Source organism: Astyanax mexicanus, chromosome 3, assembly GCF_023375975.1.
Source record: "Astyanax mexicanus isolate ESR-SI-001 chromosome 3, AstMex3_surface, whole genome shotgun sequence".
Taxonomy (NCBI): Eukaryota; Metazoa; Chordata; class Actinopteri; order Characiformes; family Acestrorhamphidae; genus Astyanax; species Astyanax mexicanus.
Window position 1 is genome coordinate 33,049,426 of NC_064410.1, and position 22,436 is coordinate 33,071,861.

Here is a 22,436-nt window from a genome sequence, read left to right on the forward strand (position 1 = left end):
TACATCCAAGCCATTAGTGGCGCTATTACACTCCTGAGTACATAAAACCTATATGGATGTATAAAAGACTTTTTAAATTTTTATTTAAAAGCCGTTTGACCAGTGGTAGGATGGTCCCCCCTCAAATGTGAGTCTTGGTCCTCCCAAGGTTTCTTCCTCCTCCTGCAGCTCTGAGGGAGTTTTTCCTTACCTCCGCGCTCACTGGGGGTTCTGTATTCTGTATTTTCTATGTGTAATGTTTTGCCTGATTCTTTGTCCTGTAACCATGTTTCTGTAAAGCTGCTTTGTGCCAACACCTGTTGTAAAAAGCGCTATACAAATAAATTTGATTTGATTTGATGATCTTCTCAGCTGTCCTCACTATCCGCTGTTGGGTCTTGCTATTGCAGTTCCCAAAACAGAAGATAATGCAGGTGCTCAAGATGCTCTGCTGGGCTTTCTTTCTGGGAAATGAGCAATAGAGAAAACTACTAATCTCGGGAACACATTTATAGCAAACAAAATCACACAGAAATTATGTTACAAGAATTTGAGTAAAATGCTGAAATCATTTAGCATTTTCAAGCCTCCAGTCGCCACTACAATATTGACCACTAGATGGCACTGTAATGCTTTAATTCTCAGCATTAATACTGAAACTTACTTTCCCCTCTGGGCTTTTAATTTCTGTATTCCTGTCCTGCAGATCCACCATGCTGGTTTACAGTAAGACTGTTAATGCACTAATGTGTATAAAAAAAACAGCAACAACACTGTGCCTGATACAGTTATGCCCACACCACACACGCTGTGACCACTTGAAGGTCAGTGTGACTGACTGCTTTGTTGACAATATTGGTCTTTTGGCCATAAATGAGATGTAATTAGTAGTGCAGCAACAGATGAACTACAGTCTGTAATTGTACACGTATACAGTGGTATGAAAAAGTTTAGGCACTCTTAATCATTTTTATGATTTTCCTTTATAAACCATTGGTTGTTTAGATCAGCAATTCCAGTTAAATATATCATACAGCAAAAAACACAGTGATATTTGAGTAGTGCAATGAAGTTTATAGGATTTACAGAAAATGTGCAATAATTATTTCAACAAAGTTAGGCAGGTGCAGAAATAACAGCCTCTTAACACTTTCTATAGCTTCCAATTAGAGTCTGGCTTCTGGTTGAAGGTATTTTGGACCATTCTTCTTTACAAAACATCTCCGAATTGATGGTCTCTGAGCACGAAAAGCCCGATTTAAATCACACCAGAGATTTTCATGATTTCACGATTCAATGATTTATAAAGGAAAATCATGAAAATTATCATGTGTGCCCAAACCCTTTTATTCAACTGCAGTGCAGCAACAAGGCAGGTATTTCTAATAAAGATGTCAATGAATGGAAGTTTAAAGTACTTGTCTAATAAAGTGGCCAGTTAAGTGGAAGCACGAGGTGATATTTCTAGTAGTGTATATTTATGTGGCACAGCAAAAATGGGAAAGAAGCCCACAAAATGTGGAATAGCAGGTTGAGTGTTTAAAGTTTAGAGTTCAGAAGCCTGAGGGATTTCTCACCGCCGTGCTCCACCGAGTATGACAGTTTCATACAGTAGAGCATTTGAATATTTACACTTCTGTTACAAGTCCACAGCATAACATGAAAAACGAACAAGCATCAGAGGCAAAAGTATAAGTGCATAATTTTACTTGTTTTACATTTTTACAGAGAATCAAATGTACGCATACAGTGAAAGGAATGTATGTGCACTGTACGTAATGTGATATGCTAGTATTAGCATTTTGTAATAGTTTATTCAAGACTACTTAAGAATACATTGGCTTGCAAAAGTATTTGTTCCTCTTAACTTTTTCCCCATTTTGTCACATTACAATTGAGATTTTTAGTGATAGACCAATACATACTAGCACATAATTGTGAAGTGAAATAAAAAAAAATAATTAAATAAAAATCTGAAACATATTCATACCTTTTACTCTGAAACCCCTAAATAAAATCCAGTTTAATTAATTGTCTTCAAGAGTATATTAATTGTTTCTGGTCCAGCTGTGTGTAATTAAGTCTTAGTATAAATACACCGGTTCTGTGAAGGATTCAGTGTTTTATTAGAGAACACTAGTGAACAAACAGCATCACAAAGACAGAGGAACTCACCAGAGAGATAAAGGTGTGTAGAAATTTTAAGCAGGGTTACAATATAAAAACATATCCCAAGCTTTGAGCATACCAAGGAGCACTGTTCAATACATCATCCAAAAAATATATATCTGTAAACCTACCAAGGCATGTCCGTCCACCCAAATTGGCATATGGAACAAGGAGAGCACCGGTCAGGGAAGCAGCCAAGAGGCGCATGGTCACTCTGGAGGAGCTGCAGAAATCCACAGCTCAGGTGTCAGAATCTGTCTACAGGTCAATTATAAGCCATGCACTCCACAAATCTAGCCTTTTCAGAAGAGTGGCAAGAAGAAAACCGTTAATAAAAGAAAAACATAAGTAGTGCCGTTTACAGTTTGTTACAAGCCATGTAGGGGACACAGCAAACATCTTGTTCTTAGAAGAGACCAAATTTGAACTTTTTGGCCTAAATGAAAAGCGCAATGTGTGACAGAAAAGTAACACTGCTCATCACCATGAACACACCATCCCCGCTGTGAATCATGCTTTTCCTGTTAAGATTTACCCTACAGCAAGACAATGACCCTAAAAACATACAACCAGAGCTACAGTGGAATGGGTTAGTTCAAAGAATATTTATATGTTAGAATAGCCCATTTATTACCTAAATCCCACCAAACATACAGTATGTGGCAAGACATGAAAATTACTGCTCACACATGCTGTTCATTTAAACTCACTAGGCTTGAGCTATTTGAGCTATTGAGTCTATAGATGCACAAAGCTGGTAGAAGAATACCCCAAAAGACATTTAATAAGCATATGTAATTGCAGTAAAAGGTGTCACTATTATATATTGATATTGATTTTTATTTGATACAAACTATTTTTTATTTTTTGGATTTGGATCATGGCAATGAAGGGTATATTAAAGCATGAGTAAATATGACAAGATGACAAAGCATAACAGTAAATATGAAAGAATAAGAGGCTAACGAGTAAATATGACAGTATAAGTATACCAGTAAGTATGAGAATATAAGTGAATTCATAAGTGAAAATGAGGAGAGATGGTTTGCCTAAGGCACGCCTTGACATTTAAATACAACCTTAGTTTTCCTCCTTAGACAAACAGATGTACAACTTCTCTATCCAGTTTCTCGTGCCATAGAAGAAATATCTTATTTAATTTTCACTAAAATGCATTATTTTCCAGTGTTTGAGTTATGAAACCCCTGGGTATTCGTCCATTAAGTGATCCATCAAACAGCACAACAATGTGGAAGGTTCCCTTTGCCCAACCTAATATTATACTCTATCCAGGTGGAAATGTTATCATTGTGAGAAAGGTTGTGGCTTGGTGTTGTGTTTCTTTTCAGTCTACATCATAAGAAAGGAAAAGAATACGTACAGATCCATTGTTGAGGTGTCATTACTCTGGAGAGAAGAAGGAACACGACTAAAACCAGTACAGAAACAAGACACTTCTTTTAATGGTTCTTTAAACAAGTTAATTACAATCTGTAACATATTGCCCAATACTGTATATAGACAAACATATGTGAGGTTAGTGTAATTCTAATCTGACTAATGCTCTAACTGGGTATGTATGCGTGAACTCACTGTACATGCCTTTAGACCTCAAGTGGTGTTTCATTCTTGCTTGGGTGGAGGTGTCCAGCCTGCGGCGCTCTGAAAGGAAATCTCCTGGGCTCAGAATAGCATGCCGAGAATTTTAGCCTGTTGTCTTTTGTCCATAGATAAAAGCATGTCTTTCTTCAGACAACCTTTTTTGAGTCGGTGGCCAGTACTTTCTGAATTCACTCCACTGAATGGCGAGTAAAATAAAACCCTGAATATGCAACATTTATTGAGCATTATGAAAAAAAAGTATTTTGATAGTTTGAGAAAACTAGATTGCAAATAAAAAGGTTGCTATAAGAAGTCTGCTTTTTTACTTTAACATTGAAATGATAAGGCTAAGTAACTGGGTTTTAGCAGTTAGCATTATGCTAACTACATGTTTAAATGAGCACACAATCACCTCAAAACCCAACCAAGTTGTGCAGTGCTCTTTAATAGACTTGCTTAAGTTCTCTTTTTTTAGCTTGTATGACTCAGTGCTATTTTTAAACATGGATTAAAGTACAGCGCAGAACTAGAACAATAGTCACCATTCTGAAGCCTGGAGATTTTTCATTGTGTTTGTTCACTTTTATAGACAGCAGTGTGTCATACAGAATCTGAAACCACATACTGAATTTCTGACTATATTTAGGGTGAAATAAGAAAAACTTGAGGATAGAGAATACTTGTTCTTTTTCACTGAAGTATTACTCACATACTACTGAACTGACTACTGAACTGTAGATGTAGGTGCATATTTGACAATGCATTTAATTCTTTTATCAAGATTCAGAAGCTTAATTGTAACTCTTGGAAATATGTTTTAATGTGAAGACATTCATTGCTAAGACAGGAACAAGTATCAGGCCCGTGTCCCATGGAAGCTAAAGAATGTGGTATTGACCTCTTGCACTGAATGTGGATGCTTGTCTGTTCATTAGACAGTTTTAGCCAGACACCTCCTACCACAATCACTACCAACCACTATACTGTCTACTGAAAGTGGTAAAGCCTTTAATGACATATTACTAGAGCATGTGTAATGAAATGTTCTATTCATCTGGCACCCACTATATAGCCAGTTTTCAGTCTTACTTACAAGATAACATCTCACAACTTGTACAGGTCTGGGTGTTCCTGGGTGTTTCTTCTGAGGTAACACTTTATGATCAATTTACATACTGCAATCCCATGACATTTGTCATGTCATTCTTATTTTTCCCACATTTAGTTTTCCACATTAGTATTACTATTATTTCTGAAAGCAATAGATTTAATCAGAATACCCAAAAGTCCAACAAAGAAACACAGTCATATTTGGGCTACGTTCACATTACCAAACTGAAGAGACTCAAATCAAATTTTTTGCTCAAGCTCAATGTGGCTCAGATCTGAATCACTTTCATATGTGGTTCTAAATCGGATATGAATCTGATACATGGACATGTGACATAAATGTGAACAGTTAAATCGGAATTCATGTGTCTTTTTGCTTTTACGCATGCGCTACACATATCAATATGCGTTTGATCCCTCAGGCGTTTCAGGGGCATATTTGTTTACACCGATACAGATCATTTACATTTGTGAATGTGAACCGTCAAGACAGCCAAAACAGGTCTCAGCAAAAAAAAACAGATTTGATCAATGTGGCTTGCAATGTGAATGTAGCCCTAGAAACACTTAAAGGAGCCCCTTGCATTGAAAAGAAACCCTGACATACCCAAAACAAGGTTTTAAAAAGGATAATTCCAAAAGCCACAAACTGTTACATAACAGTTTTCCACAGCAATTTCCACATACCCACTTGTGAAAGCCCAGTCAAAGTTGGTAAAGAGGTTCTTCTTCTCCAATTACAATTAAAAACCCTAAACAGATGTCATCTATGGTACCTTTAAGCATAGTCTACTAGGGATTTCTGACATGGTATGCTAACCGGTGATGTATAATCTCTGCTCAAGTGTTGGCTATTTTAGTATAGTAGCTCCAGTGTAAAATTAATTGTTCAATTTTTACAATCCAAGCATGTCTTTATATGAATAAACTATAATTTGGGTTAAAAGGGGGAACTATGAAAAATGTGATGTTTTGACAAATGACTCCATTAAGCCCCCACAAAATCCTTCACCTGAGCCCACGCCAGCAGCATGACCGTTATCCTGCTCACTGCATTCCAGCCCCATTCCTCCGCTTGCTCAGGACCTTACCTGCCAAACAGGTACGCGGGCAGGCCAGGCAGGTCCCGACAGGCTTCCTAAGAAATCCCAGGCATGCACCTCTCCCTTCCAGAACCAACGGGACATGCTGCCAGAAAGGAATGCCCGTGTGCAGGGTATACACACACACACACACACACACATAAGTTTTTATACAATGTGAGGACATGAGGTCATACATATGCTCCATATGTATTATACACATTATGTGTAAATATCCATAAATGTACTTAATAATTCTATGTTCTGGATGGTTTATACATATGTAAATAAGTATATACACACCCTACTATCCATGCACACTGCAACAGCGGAGTAGAACAGCTTTTCTCTGGTTTTACTACAATGATTGATTAAAACAAATACACACACATCATGTCTGTGCTTGTCTGCTACTTGCTATGTTCCATACTCAGCTGTCAGAAGGCTCTCAGTGGGTAAAAGCAGCTACAGTGATGAAGCGCTCACGCAGGTTAGTATATTGTAAATAAAAAACAGAGCTAATGTAATGGAATTCCACCGGTACTGTCTTGTTTGGTTTTTGAAAAATTTAAACTTTAAGCTTTGATCAGTACATCTTAGGCTAAAAGTACTAACATGATCCATGTGATATGTTTATAATATGTGTATTATGTAATATAGATAAAAATGTTAAATTGAAAAAATTTAAAAAGAATGGTATGCTTACTGAGAAGTTATAGAAGGCCATACCCGGTAACACTTTACAATGAGGGTACATTAATTAACTGTAATTACAACAGAATATCTTAACTCCTCTTTAATAGATAGATAGTTAGATATTATGGGCCCTATTTTATCAATGCTTAGGCGAGCCGTCAAAAGCACACTGTGAAGCTTGATTTAGGGCGTCAGTGTGTCTTTGCTAATAAAACGGCAGGAAAAGTACACCCTGTGCAGCTCTAAACGTGCAAAAAGGCATGTACTAATTGTTTAATTAATCATTCTACTTGCCGTTCCCTGTGAAAGTGCGCTCTGACTTTGCCAGATTGCTATTTCAATGGCACAGCTACCTGGAGTGTCCAGTGCAGAAGAAACTGACCTGCTTATTCCCGCTGTGAAATTTTAAGACAACACATCTGATCTATCCTTCAGAGCACCACAAAAACTGGGTGAAAAACTTTGGAGAATAAAGCCTCTGAAGCAGAGTTTATTTTATAATTATAATAAATTCCGGTGAATAAATAAAAAAGGCTCAATTTCTCACCAGAGCCATGTTAGACTGTTCCCCATATGATGTGACCTTTAAGCCCATGGAGCTACAAGGATAATGTAGCTAGTAAGTAATACACGTTTAAACCCTAACTATTATTATGGATTTAACTGCATGGATTTAACCTGCTTATGTGGTTTCTGACACTGAATGAGTGTATATGTTATCTGTAAACATGGACTACTGAGGTCTTGAATGTATTCATTGTTTTTATATAGTCGGAATGGCAATGAGACAACATTTATTGGCACTGTGGTAAATGATGTCATATTTCTAAACAATGTGCTAAGAAATTGATTAACACTACAAATCTGTTTAAGCTTTAGAGAGCAAGGGGGTGCTATGGCTAACTGGTGAACCCCAAGCTCCTCCTACAAGCAAAGCCATTGGCTCATAAGCTGCTGAATATATATATTTTTTAATTGGTTCTTTCCGTTCAAATGTTTGTATGGAAATTGGCCTAGCTATATGCACATTTATATAATGGTAGATTGGGCTGTGGCAACTTCAGTTAAATATTAATAAAAGTACTGTGGTTGGATACTTAATTGTGGGTGGAGCCTGATTTTCCTCTCAGAATTAATCAGCTTCATCAGGTGATTAATATTGTGACAATTTTATAATTCCAACACAGAGCAGTTCTCATCTTGTTCTAGTTTTATAGCCCTAATTGACAGAAGCCTATAATTCAACTACAACAAAAAACAAACATAAATAACAAAACAAAACAAAAGAACACTAAGCTAACTTGGTGGATGGACTACATTTGGACTTAGGGAGCGTAAAAGCCCACGGGTTTCATATTAGGATGAGGTAAATACGGATTATGTCTGTGTCCATGCTTTATGTGGTAATATGTGTGTGTACTATGCACCGTTTGGAAATACACACTGAGAGAGCACCTGGCCTTTTCAGGGCTTTGTGCAAATGAGGTTGCTAAATAAATACAGGTGGGGTCTCTGAGCTCTGTAAGATCAGCTTTAGTGCTGTACAATCACAGTCTGAGACAAGAGACACACAAACATACACACACAAAACAGCAAAAAGAGTAGGACATACAGTCCAGACCAATAACCCACATTTTCAAAAGAGGACATACATACTGTTAACCTATAACCCAGATTCACTCTGTTGTACCTAACTTAACAGAGCCAGACGTAAAGAATCACTAGTAATTCTGTTGGTCCTTATTTTTTTTTTAGATGTGTACCTTGAATTTATCTTACATTCAACTAAACATATATTAAGATAAGATAAGATCAAATCTGGAGAATATTTACTTCAATTGCCCACGAAAAAGCTGAACTTCACATGCATGTATTGCACATTATGAAGTATATTAGAATTTTATTAGAATTAACCCTGTAAACTTTAAATATCTGTATGTAAGACTCAACTTAATTCCCCACTCTCACAACTAAAGATCTCACATTTTAGTTACATAGTAGTTACTAAATAATTTATATTAGAAAGAGAATAATACACAGAAGACACTGAATAACTAATGATAGACACTAAATAATTCATAGTAGACAATAGTTACTCAAAAATGGTTACAATAATGTTGGATATGGAATAATGAAGAGTAGATACTGAAAAAAGTATAGCAGTTAATTCATTATGAACATACTGAACAAAATCCTGGTAGATGCAGAATAATCCATAGTAGATCCATAATACTTCATAGTGGATGGTAAATAATTCATATGTAGTGGTAAGTAAATTATATATGGTACTTCCTGATCCAGAGTTGATATAGTTGATACAGAATAGTGTACAAATTAATAGCAGATAGTGAGTAATTTATGATAGTAACTGAATAATTCATTAAGGATTCTGAATAATCCATGGTAGATACATTATAATTCATAGTGGATATAGAATAATAATTCATAGTATTTTTAGAACAGCACCAAAATTACCAACATTACCAGTTTAACTGATTACCGGTACTTTTACATAGTTTAATGGAAGGGCTGAGTAAATGTATTCCAAATGTAGTATTTTTCTAAATTGATAGATACTTTTTTTACTATTACAGGTGTCTATGTGGGCCTCATATATGCTGTAGTGCATAAGGCCATTCAGTAGTTTCCAGGAAGGCCAGAATAGTCAGATTTTATCAGAACCTCAGTAGGCCTACCTATCTGACCCTCCTCTGCTAAATGCAGGGCTCCATTGTCTGCAGCTGGAGCTCCTTACTGCCTCTGCTCAATGGCTGCGCTATGCTCAAAACAAAGGCCTGTGTTTACTTGCCCAAGGTGTCGATCACTGGGCTCACACACAATAGAACCCTTCTGTTTACTCCGTAATGAAGAACAGCTCAAGAGGATCCACAAATGAGTTTATTTAGAGTGTCTAATCACAAGCGCTAAAATCCTCCACAATGCCTTCATTAAGGTGACAATGGAATTGGGCAAACAAGTTTTTTTAAACCTTTCTTTGTCTCCACCGAAGGCATACACTTTACTTCCAATTCATGGGCAGAACAAATATTGAGAAGGACTGTAGAACATATATTAGTTTATCCTAAAATCAATCCTATTAATGTATTTTGGTTTGTGACTTTATTGTGAATACAATATATGAAATTCTGACTGTGTAGAACTTCTTAAAAATATTTATAATGGCATTGTAATCATAACAGTGTCAGCAGATAATTCACTGCTAATATCTAAAAGCTACATGCCATTATATTTACAAAAGTCCACAAGAGCAGAATTTAGGTAACACAAAAATGCTTATGATTCTTTATACTGCATTTGTAACTACTAATAAAAGTTACTTTTATGCTAATTCAGAAGCTTTATGAAATATTTCTTTTACATTTTTGTCCTCTGGCAATCTGACAACAGTCCATTGCAGGGATAGGGAATACTGAAGGTTCTGCTCTACTTACAGGTCAATTCAAATGTATGCAGATGTGTGACACTGATCATGTTAGGTCTTTGAACAAAAGGTCAGTTGTGTGTTGAGCCTGATCTCTTTTAATGAAGCATGCATACCTATATATGTATTTTTTTGGTTACGTCACATGATGCACCTGTTCTTGCCTGATTTTTTAGAACAAATGAGAAAATCCTCGTGGGAAAATGTCACTCAGCCCAGCGCTCAGTGATTTGTCTGGGAACTGACACTGGCTGTTTACGGTTTGATTTAGAGGGCATGTCACATCATGATAGCGTTCCAGAAAGAAAACCGCCACCGAACTAGTGGTGTGGCCTGGCTTATAAAGAACAGTAAACACACTAAATTAAGCTGTAAGTAGTGAATGCAATGAAAAAGTAAATGTAGCAATTAATTAATATACCTGATATAATATTGTCCATGTCTATTTCTTGTTACTTGTTTTTTCCCCACTGTGTTTATGTACACTTCTCTTAAAAACAGACAAAGCAAGCAAAATTAAAGCACAATGAAGAACATGAACACTAAGCGAACTAAGCAACTTGAGCAGCTTGTAGCAAAGCAAAATGCAGTGTCTGCTGTTCACTAAAACAATTGTTCATTACAGTTGTTCATTAACTGTAATTCATTGTAATTTTAATTTCAGAAGTATGTGACCACCATATGTCACATAAACTGGTGTTTAACCTTTTTCTATTAATGGTTAATTAACTATTTTTTTCAGGTTGAATGCAATGACATGCAATGCATGTCTTAGTAGAATGATTTAAGTGTACTACTAATATCTAATTTCAATGAGTAAAAGTAAAAAGTAAAAAGTAGTTTTTAATTCTTTGGCAGTTCTGCTAATGTTAAAGAAATATTGCTTGAAATAAACACACATAGGCTATGTTCACATTACTGCTCAAATCCGATTTTTTGCTCAGACTGGATTTGGCCTCACATGCAAACACTGATGCGTGTATAAACGTCGCCTTCTTCACCAACCATAAAAAAACGTCTTATTTGAGAGACGACTCGTAACTTTATAAAGGGAAATAGATGTGTGTTAGCAGCTCATATGTGGATTATCTTTTGCTGAAGTGGAGAGCAAACTGCTCGTCTAAAGTAATTGCTCAGGTTGAGGAGAAGAAAAAAGACCAGACGGCTTGCTTTTGCTGTTTTTTGCAGCTATGGTAATGTGAGTGTAGCCTTATTGGTTAATTCTTTCAGGAGATGATTAGGCAATTATTTAACAACAAAACAATGAACAAATTGTCCATTAAAACCTTAAAACAAATCTTATAATATCCTCACATGGCCTGTAAATAAAAAAACCTAAATATTATGAAAAGATTTATTAATATTTTACTTTTTAAAATACTGTTTTTGGAGTGCAGGTTTAACTGACTCTGACATATGAGACTTTAGGTTAGGTTAGCCCACTGCTTATACTTGCACTGTCATACTCCTGCAACTGTGACATTTTAAAAACAGTATGCACTTATTCACTTTACCAGTCTTAAGCTTTTATACCTCTATATTTGCACTAATGTTTATAAGGGTCCTGTTTACAATTGTACTGTCATTCTCTCTTCAATCCCCCCATCACTATTGTCTATATGTCTATATCTGTGACTTTGTTGTATTGTACATTTAGTGTCTCTCATTCTTTTATATTTACTTGTTGTAACTTTGAGAAGGAGAGAAACTTCCTTTAAATTCTCTGTATTTCCAGTATATACGCAGTATTGACAATTAAACTACTTCACTTGACTTGAGTCAACACTGCCCCACATTTTGGCTGCATTCCCACAGATCAGGTGGGTCAGAGTAAAAAGCATCCAAAAAAGCCTGTGTTGATATTTGAGACCTTTTTGCCCAGGCTGGAAGTCTGTGCTGCCCTTTTGGTGCATGCTTACAGGTGAAGAGGGACATACCTGCTGCCTCTTACAGCCAATCATGGCAGGGGATAGAAGCAGATCAACCAATCAGAGCTAAGGCTCGTCCCTCCTTGAACCCAAACACTTTGTGGTGGAAAAAAGAAGGAAAAATGGAAGCATAAGCAATTCTAAAGCAGTGTTATTTTTAAATAAGTTAAACACTGGTCAGCAGATGATATGCCTGGATGCTTGTGTTTATACCTTCTCAGGAGGGCAGATATTGAGAGATAAAGCTGTGTAACCTTGTGTGAGGTGAGGCAGGAGGGGGGTGAGGTGAGGTGTGTGTGTGTGAGTGTGTGTTTGTGTATGTATGTGTGTGTGTTGCTTACCTGGGCAGAGTAAGCAGGGCAGGAAAAGCAGTCTTACCTGTAGCCCAGGTTCTGGCAGCTCTCTGCACACTCTCTCATCTGTCTTCTGTTACCTGCACCGACTTGAAAGTCCAGTTTCACAAGGAAGAACCGAGTGGAGGAAGAGAAATAATGTCACAGGAGACAGACAAGTAAGTGACGGGCGGACTGCGCGCTGATACACGGACACATAGCATCTCTCAGCTAATGGGACGCCAGCCCTGTTTAACAACTTCGCAGCAGGTTCTTATATTTAGATAAACTGGTAGAAAAGTGGATTTTTATCGCTCTTTCTCTGGGCTAATGCTTTTCGAATGGAGTTTTGCTCAATTTTGGCGCTATTTTTTTCTGTGAGCAGTTTTGTTTTGGTTGAGTTTTTAAGCCGAGACTCCGGTCACTTTGCACCAAAACGCCATTTTTAACGTTTTTTCCTAAAGATACCGGTTCAGCTGAAACGGGTTTCTCACTTTTTGGTGGGTTAGCTAAATTGGACGTTTTTATTTTTTGACACATTTAGATGGAAATGTTTTTTTTTTTTTTTTTTTTTTTTTTACAGAAGCGAATACTAGCTAACTTTAACTAATATAGCTAACAGTTACTCTTCAGCCGTGTAAAGACATTTCACACAGTGAAAGTCGTTTGGCTAACCTAGTTAGCTAACCCTAATTCTTTGGAGAAAGTGCTGGTTTAGTTAAGTTAGTTAGTTTAGCTAGCTAGCTTAGTTAACTAGCTAGTTAACCCCTCAATTTTCTGCCTGAAATTACACGCCTTAATCTTGGGTATTTCTGTTCAGGACTTAATACATAAAACGGTTTCATGTTTGATAAGAAACGTTACTGTAAATCCTAAATGTAATAGTAATATATGTTTTTTTTATCAAGTAAATCTGCAACTGTCAAAATAAAATTAATAAGAATAATAAAATTGGCATTTTCCTGAACATAGTAAGTTATTTTCCTGAATACAAAATGTCCTCCAAACCTTTCGTTTCATTGTAGGTTTTAATGTCTAATTTTAAACCTGCAGAATTTGGGTTTGATACCTGTTACTGATCTGAAATTATTAAGTGGAATCCAGCCCCAGTAACCTGTAGGTGATTTCAAGGCCCTTAAAGTTTTCAGAACGTGAATAACCTATTTTACTGCAGAGAAAAAGGGTTTTGTATCACCTACACTTGTAGCCTGTATACATACTAATGCCTGTAAAGCTGTTAACTAACTAAAAAGATGTGGGTCACTGTATTTCTGTAGTAATAAGGTTATCATATTATGTTTCTCTTCGTTTTATAGTTTAAATTGCTAAAAAAAACGTAACGTTACAGAGAAGTGGTTTCTCAGCGAAATATTGTAACGTTAACTGTTTTGTTCTAGTTGCATTTTTAGATCTGGCTGTCCTTTAGATCTGGCTGAATTATTATATATAATATTATATAAAATATTAATATAATAGTTCTCTACTTTTTATGTGATTTTAGTCAGGGAAAGTAAATAAATATTTTTTATAAAATAATAATTCATAATACATCTCTATGTGTTTAATTAACGTGTTTATTCCCACCTGAAATAAAAAAATGACTTAAAAATGTAGTTAAACAGTGTAGTTTATTAGTTAACAAGCGAATTTATTTTTAACACCACAGAACACAAACACATAAGTATAGTGTAGCAAACTAAACAATATAGTTAGAGTGAACAAAGTTAATATTAGTCAGTATTAACAAGTTTGTGTATGTAAATATTTTTTGGGTTGCTTTGGCTGGAGTTCCAGGAAATAGGGAAGTTTAATAATTCACTTTTTTTTACTGTTGCATACAGTTATTGAATTATTGAATTCACTGCTTTCACTATAAAGTATGTGTATTTGTTACTTTTCAGTAGTAATATAGTGTAGTGGATGCTATTAAACTCAGTAAATCCTTTTTCATGGTAATCTATTTCATGTAAGACATCCAGTATAACACACACCTGTGGCATTACTCCATTCCTTCACAGCCTACAGTACCCTACTAGTGTAGGGGTGATTTTTGGCTTTCTACATCAAAGTCTCTAAGCGCAGTCTGTGATCTCACTCAGCAGGTGTCTAACTGAACACAGACACCTGACTGGCTGTGAAGGAAAGTTGTATGTAATTGGGGTTTACAACCAGATTTTCTCACACAAATCCCAACATTAGGCCTAATAAAGAAACATAAACTGCTTTAATTTCTGAGATTTTTTCAATTTACATTAAAGAGCTTATATCCTAGTGCACTGCTATTTTAAAAGATTTAAATGAGCAAATGATGCTTTTAAAATTAGAGTAACAGTTTAGACTAATTAGACTGGTTAAGATGATGCTTTAAACATTCGGAATATGTAGTCAGGATACAGGAACTTTTTTGCCTCGATGACTCTTTCAGGAAAGCCATATTTGATGCAGGTATTACTGCAGAGTAGAGGGGTAAGAATTCTACTAGCAGGTCTCTTTAAAAATTGTATTTTCTTCAAAACCAGGCCAGAGTACTTTAAAGCTTTGAAATTTGCATCATCTAGCATTTCCTAATGATGATTGTGAATAGGCAATAGCCCAAACAAGTTAATTTATGTTGAAAAAAAATAAATAATATATATATCTCTGGAACAAATTAAGATACCACTTCAGTTTCTGAATCAATTTCCCAAAACTTTTGCTTCCTCTGTAGTGTACATGCAAGTCACAAATTTTCATATTCTAAATCTAGACAGAGCATTATATATCTGTAATAGAACAGTATTTACAAATATTTGTTGAAATCTGAACCCTATCTGTGTGTAGATTTGATTATGATTATGCCGTTCACTATGTAGGAAGTGAGCAGGTATTTTAACCTTTAAAAATCTCTACATTGTAGTGTGATCTAGAAAAATTCTGTTTTTAGTGACCAAATGCAGCGTTTTAATGTGCATCACTGTTCTTTGTACTAAATCGCAGTTTATGCGAATATGATGTTCATTATCTGTGTAACACAAACACCAGTACAATGATATTAATTATATATTCTCTTGTACTAGTGTAGAATTGTTTAGTTACCTAGGTGCTGTCAGAGATTCCTATGTTAGTCCGCCCCATTTACACAATCCCAAACTGGTATTGTACCTATAATGCCGTGTTACCCACACCAAAGGTGCACATGGTTATTTATACTTTTCCTAGTGTGTATTTGATTAGCCGTGATCAAACCCACAACATGTCTCTGATAAGATAAGGATATTAATGTGTATTGAAGGCAGTGCAGCTGATTGTGTAAAGAATAAAGCAACTATAGATTACTGGTGCTAAACTGAGCAAGCTTATTTAAGAGCATTCACTGAGAATATAATTTACATACTGATGTATCAGATATGTATATATACAGCTCAGAGAAAAATGAAGAGACCACTTTAGTTTCTGAAGTGTTGTTGTTTTATTCTATAAACTACGGACAACATTTGTACCAAGTTATAATAGAAAAATAGAAAAATTGTCTTGTATTGTATTAAGAAATGGCTGAATTAACAAAAGAGTTCAGAAATCAATATTAGGTGGAATAACCCTGTTTTTTATCACATTTTTTTATGGCATGTTCTCCTCCACCAGTCTTACACACTGCTTTTAGATAACTTCTTGACACTCCTGGTGCAAACATTCAAGCAGTTCAGCTTGGTTTGATGGCTTGTAATCCTTTTAAGGTTTTCAATGTGGTAAAATCAAATAAACTCATATTTTTTTCCAGAGCAATATATATATATATATATATATATATATATATATATATATATATATATATATACACATATATAAAATTAGGTGGTAATACAGTCTCCGATTAGGGTAAATGTTAATAACACACTCTAAATGGAGGTATTGAGAAATAGGTGTGATTTATAGTTTTTCATTAACTTTAATATTAGCCCTAACCTAGTTGCAATATAGTGTGTAAATATGTTTGTGTGTGTGGCAGTAAAAGACTGGTGGTAGTGGTGCCCAATGAGCCGTCGTTTCATAACCGGCGGGCCTACACGAGTGAAGATGAAGCATGGAGGTCGTACCTGGAAAACCCACTGACTGCTGCTACAAAAGCCATGATGAGCATCAACGGAGACGAAGACAGCGCAGCAGCACTGGGGCTGCTCTACGAATACTACAAGGTCAGAATCAAAAGTATAGATGGTATTAGGTGGTAAAATGCATTAGAAGCTTTAACAGAAAACTACAGTTTCTTTTATTACCTGCCCACAGAAAGAAAAAAGCCTAAATTTGTCCACCAACTATAGAACGTCCCATGCAATCTAAAAGCTGTTTAAGTGGGTAAAAGCCCTAAACTGGCAAAACTGATCTGCTAAATACAATCATGCATTGAATGTGGAATAGTGTCTTGTTTATTATGAATTATAATATAATATGATTGCATGCATTTGCTAATTGTTTTATGTTTATCTTTTTTTACATCCATTGCCTCTATTCCATTACTAGTTTGCCAAGTTACATTTGTGCATTCAAAAAACAGTATGCAAAAATAATTTGCCAAAATAATCTGATCAATTTAGATTAAAACAAAATTTTTATGGGGTGAATTGTGGTCATATCACATCCATGTGATTTTCAATGAACATCCTTCTGCATAGAAATATGTTTTGAAGGCAGTTGAAATAATTGAGTAAATTCCTTGACTTTTGTTTTATGCTGTTATTACACTTTACATACATTAATTATTCTGTTTAAACAGGAACCAAAAGAATAGTTTTTCAAAATGTTTTGTTTTTAATGTAGTCACTTCACCTACCACAAACTTCCTCTGTCTGTTACTTCCTGTCCAGAGCCTTATCTTTGGTACATATCTGCACATAAACAAAATAAAGGCAAAGCAAAGACACACACAAACACGCACACAGTAGCAGAAACCACACTGTTCAATGGCCTCAGACCTCAAAAAATGTACTGTTGTAGGCTGTAAAGCTCACTTAGCTATCATGTGTCATTCCCTGAAAGCAAATAATATACAGTATTTCCAGGCTTGTACTCTGTGGCGGTGTTTATTTCTATGTTGGTTTCGTAGTAGACCTCACAGCGCTTGAGCCTCGTAGCTTTTGTGACCTGATACCTGATGCTAATCCTGACGCACAAGGATATAAAGTGTGGAGGTTTTATTTCTGTAGGAATATTAATAATAATGAAATGGTTCTGTATATAATATACTGTCATTGATTTAATCCCAACCTTGTTACCCCTAAATTCATATATTTTAACGTATTTTGTGCATTTACGGTACAGTACAGGCCAAAAGTTTGGACACACCTTCTCTTTTTCAATGCATTTTCTTTATTTTCATGATTATTTACATTGTAAATTCTCATTGAAGGCATCAAAACTATGAATGAACACATGGAGTTTTATGTACCTAACAAAAAAAGGTAAAATAACTAAAAACATGTTTTTATATTCTAGTTTCTTCAAAATAGCCACCCTTTTGGCATTCTCTCAATGCGCTTCAAGAGGTGGTCACCTGAAATGGTTTTCCAACATTCTGGAATGAGTTCCGAAAGGTGTTTAGCACTTGTTGGCCCTTTTGCTTTCACTCTGCGGTCCAGCTCACCCTTAAACCATATTAATTGGGTTCAGGTCCGGTGACTGTGGGGGCCAGGCCATTTTTTGTTAAGTACATAAAACTCCACATGTGTTCATTCATAGTTTTGATGCCTTCAGTGAGAATCTACAGTGTAAATAGTCATGAAAATAAACAGGCATTCAATGAAAAGGTGTGTCCAAACCTTTGGCCTGTATTGTATGTTGCATGTAAGAAGCTAATTTAACTAGCTGGCAAGAAAAGGAATCTCATGTTGCTACCACAGTTAGCACTATGCTAATCATTGCACATTTTGAGATTAATCAGTTATAATTATAATCAGTTATAATCAGTTAATATAGTTATGAACTGCTGCACACATATTAAGAAGAGTGTAACACGTTTATTTATTAGACTTCCATTACTTGTTTGCTATTACTTTGTTACTTTGTACTTTGCATATTCAGTGTAAATATACATTTAGTGTAAATCCTGTTTTCTAATGTCGTTTTGTTTAGGTTCCCAAAGACAAAAGGGTAATGCCCATTGCCAAAGTAGTAGAAATCACAGAGGAACAGGAGAAAAGGTCAGTATTTTTGTGTCACTAAAACAAACACGCACACAAACTCTTCAGCCCGGGTGAAATAAGTGAGTCTAACGCTCATGAATTAGACGGTGTTCAGTTAGCGGCTGAAGGAATAATCATTTACTATTTTACTCATTTGTATGCATGTTTGTGTTTGTCTGTGTGCGTAAGTGTGAAGTACGTAATAGGTTTGAGTGTCATTAAAACCATTTTATTGTGGCTCTCGTGGTTTGAAGTTAATAATAAAATGTTTTAATTAAGTTTTTACAAGTTAATACATTCCACTGAATTAATCATTTAGAAATAGATTCTATTTTCACAGAAGCTGAAGTAATTGTACAATTATTGTAACATAATTACAAATTTAAGGAGAATTTTAAAAACTTGAATGCAAATCATTTTTAGTCAGTGATGTTCTGAGGTCTAAAAACCATGGATATCATGGAAAATTAGATTCAAAAGTGTCATCTTTACAAAGTTCGGCCTTTAAGTGTGTGAGTGTTGAAGTCTTTTGCAATGTGCAAATTTTAGTTTTATAAAGGCATGTCTTGATGGCAGACTTTGACCATGATATTCCTACATCCTCAAGAATGAGCTTAACTTAATTAAACAATATGTTGTGATGTTTTTGTTTTACACCAAGGACTTTTTTGGTGTTTCTGAGTTCACCAGACCATTGTTTATCTTTTGAGAATTTACCAACAATATTTGAGCATTCCTAACATTTCTGAACTTATAGGTTTGTGTTATTTAGCCGAATGATTGCCTCCTTCTACTTTTCAAGGCTGCGTGTCTTCTTAATTCATAAAGAAATAGCAAAGGAACAGACCACACCTAGCCATTAAACAACTTATACATCAATTGTCCAAACTATTCTTTAATCTTTGAAATTAGAGGTGATATGTAAAAATGTCTGTATTTTTTTAACATTTATTCCAGTACATTTCTTGATTAAACTTTATTTTTACTTTCCTTACAGTTTACAGTTTCTTACAGGAACATTTTGGTTGGTCAAGATCAGTACACTGTGGACAAATATTTTGTCAAATTCTGTTCAAACACTTGGAGCACATATACAGCTCTGGAAAAAAATAAAAGACCACTTCAGTTTCTGAATTAAGTTCAGTTTCTATTTATAGATTTATGTTTGAGTAAAATGAACATTGTTGTTTTATTCTATAAACTACAGACAACATTTCTCCTGAATTCCAAATAAAAATGTAATCATTTAGAGCATTTATTTGCAGAAAATGAGAAATAGCTGAAATAACAAAAAAGATACAGAGATTTTAGACCTCAAATAATGCAAAGAAAACAAGTTCATATTCATAAAGTTTTAATAGTTCAGAAATCAATATTTAGTGGAATAATCCTGTTTTTTAATCACAGTTTTCATGCATCTTGGCATGTTCTCCTCCACCAGTCTTACACACTGCTTTTGGATAACTTTATGCCACTCCTGGTGCAAAAACTCAAGCAGTTCAGCTTGGTCTGATGGCTTGTGATCATCCATCTGTCTCTTGATTTTAATCCAGAGTTTTTCAATTTGGTAAAATCAAGGAAAACATCATTTTTTCCAGAGCTGTATATCGGGGTGTAATGATAAACAACACACAGTTTATTTTAAGGTTTCTATGAGAGACTCTAATGAAATGGTCATATTAATATATTTAATAGTGTATACCGTGTATTCTCTGTGTATTCACACAAACTCATGACTCTTTACTGTGACAGTTTGGTATGAATACAAATGTCATTACACCTCTAAAATACAAAAGTTGTTTGCATATTTGCTAAGAAACATTATTTAAATACGATTAATATGTTTCTGTGTTTCAGAAGTGGTGTTTTGGGCAGCAGCAGTGGTGGTGATACAGTGGACACACAGTCAGTGGATAATCATGTTCAGGTTCTGAAGTCTGTGCCGGTGAACCTGTGTGTGAACACAGAGCAGCAGGACTGCAAGCGTGAGCAGTTCGGTGGTGTGGTAAAGACTGAGGTGTACACTCCGGTTTTCATGAACTCCAGTCTGCACTACAGAACAGAGAGCGAGGAGCAGACGCGGGTAGTTTACGAACACACACACTCGTTCGAAACCACGGCGGCCAGTCACGACGGCTTTGGAAAAGACGAGCAATGCAGCAGCCCGGATAGCACATACGAAGAGGACAGTAACGAGGTGAGAGGGGACAGAGTTCTTTATTTAAAGTTGATAAATGTGGCCTAGCTGTTACTGTGTAAAAGTAATCCTGATTCAATGGCAAAGAAAAACAGATGTACATCATTTTCTCTCTTACGTCTCTTAAAAGAGTTAGTTAGATTAGATGAGGCAGGTTTGGTTTTATCAGTATAGTGCAGTAAAAATAAAACAATATCCACTAAGCAGCAGTTCTGTGAATAGCAATGCCTTGTTAAAGAGAGAGAGGTCAGTGGAGAAAGGCCAGATTGGCTCAAGCCGACAAAAAGGCTACAGTAACTACTCCGCACAGATGTACAGTGATGGTATAGTTACTTTGAAAAAGTAATCCGATTACTGATTACTGATTACTCCTTTAAAAAGTAACGTAGTTACTTTATGGATTACTTGATTTTAAAAGTAACTAAGTTACTGTACAAGTTACTTTATTAGTTACTTTCAGCAGCTGCAGACACCACCTCCCGCCGCCTTAACATAAACATTATAACCAGTTTTGCCAATACTCCCTTTACTGGAAAATGCATTTTTAACAGCAACAATGTATCTCTAGACATTTAAAGTTGAACTATTTCCTGAAAAAATAAGTTTTTGAATAAAAATAAAAGACCATTTCTCTTGAATTAACTTAACATAAATTATTTTGTTTTATAAAAAAAAAAATATGGTCTTTCTTGATTTCACTTAACATAAATACTTGTTTTTATAAAAAAGAAAAATAAGGAAAGTCTTTCTTGACCTGAAATATTTAACACTGTAAATCTGAACATTGACCTTGTTGTTCTCTGCAGGGCAGCAAGGATTGATTTTATAAAACAAAACAGTGTATATGGTCTAGGCCAGGGATCACATATATGCGGACTGTGGTCCGGGTCCGGACCCAGACGTTGTCCAGTGCGGACCCAAATCAGTAAACTACTGAAAAGTATTTAATTTTGACAGCGTTCATTTAAAGAGTCAGAATGTTTCTTGTCTTTACGGTATGTGCGCTCTGCGGCACAAAATCTTCAAACGCTCTCCTCTGCTAATCAGATCTGTGCAGACCGCTGCTGGCTAGTGAATTGGGACGCGGCCGGGAAAAAACGCCCGAGAACTTGCGGAAAAACGAGAACAGGCGGAAATTAAAGACACGCCGAGCGCGTGAGAGAGACAGGGGAGGATTGTAAAGGTGACGGGAAAGGGAGCGGTGTGTGTGTCTGTGTGTGAGAGAGAGTGAGGTGGAGAGAGAGAGAGAGAGAGTAACGCACAGTGACTTGGATAAGTAACTTTAATCTGATTACTGGATTGGAAATAGTAACGCGTTAGATTACTCGTTACTGAAAAAAAGGGTCAGATTAGAGTAACGCGTTACTAAGTAACGCGTTACTGACATCACTGCAGATGTAGTGAGCAGAAAATCAGCTTCAAATACACAACACGTCAAAGTTTGAGGCTACAACAGCAGAAAACCTATCAAGTTCCAACTTCTATCAAGAACAAAAAGCTGATGCTGCAGTGAGCACAAGTTCAATAACAGACAGGTAAGAATAAAAAATGGTGAATTTGGATTGTAGCTGAGGCACACAGATAGTGAGATCAGAGTTTGGAGCGAACAGCATGAATCCATGGACCCAGCCTGCCATGTGTCAACAGTCCAGGCTGATGGAGGTGGTATAATGGTGTGGGGAATGTTGTCATGGCACACATTAAACCTGTTCAATCCATTATTCAATTCATTATTGCTTAAACT

The 22,436-nt window shown here is 35.8% G+C and overlaps 1 protein-coding gene across 2 annotated transcripts in view; it reads left to right on the forward strand.

Moving 5' to 3' along the window:
* Window positions 1-12,141: 12,141 nt before the first annotated feature.
* Window positions 12,142-22,436, forward strand: part of grhl2b (grainyhead-like transcription factor 2b) — a 33,003-nt gene continuing 22,708 nt past the window's right edge. Inside the window, exons 1-4 of one of the 2 annotated variants that reach the window (XM_007254671.4) lie at window positions 12,142-12,519; window positions 16,326-16,512; window positions 18,446-18,513; window positions 20,353-20,692. In XM_007254671.4, coding sequence (XP_007254733.2) covers window positions 12,500-12,519; window positions 16,326-16,512; window positions 18,446-18,513; window positions 20,353-20,692 — 615 coding nt within the window. In that variant the 5' untranslated portion in view covers window positions 12,142-12,499. The other variant, XM_022683054.2, reaches the window with a different exon arrangement.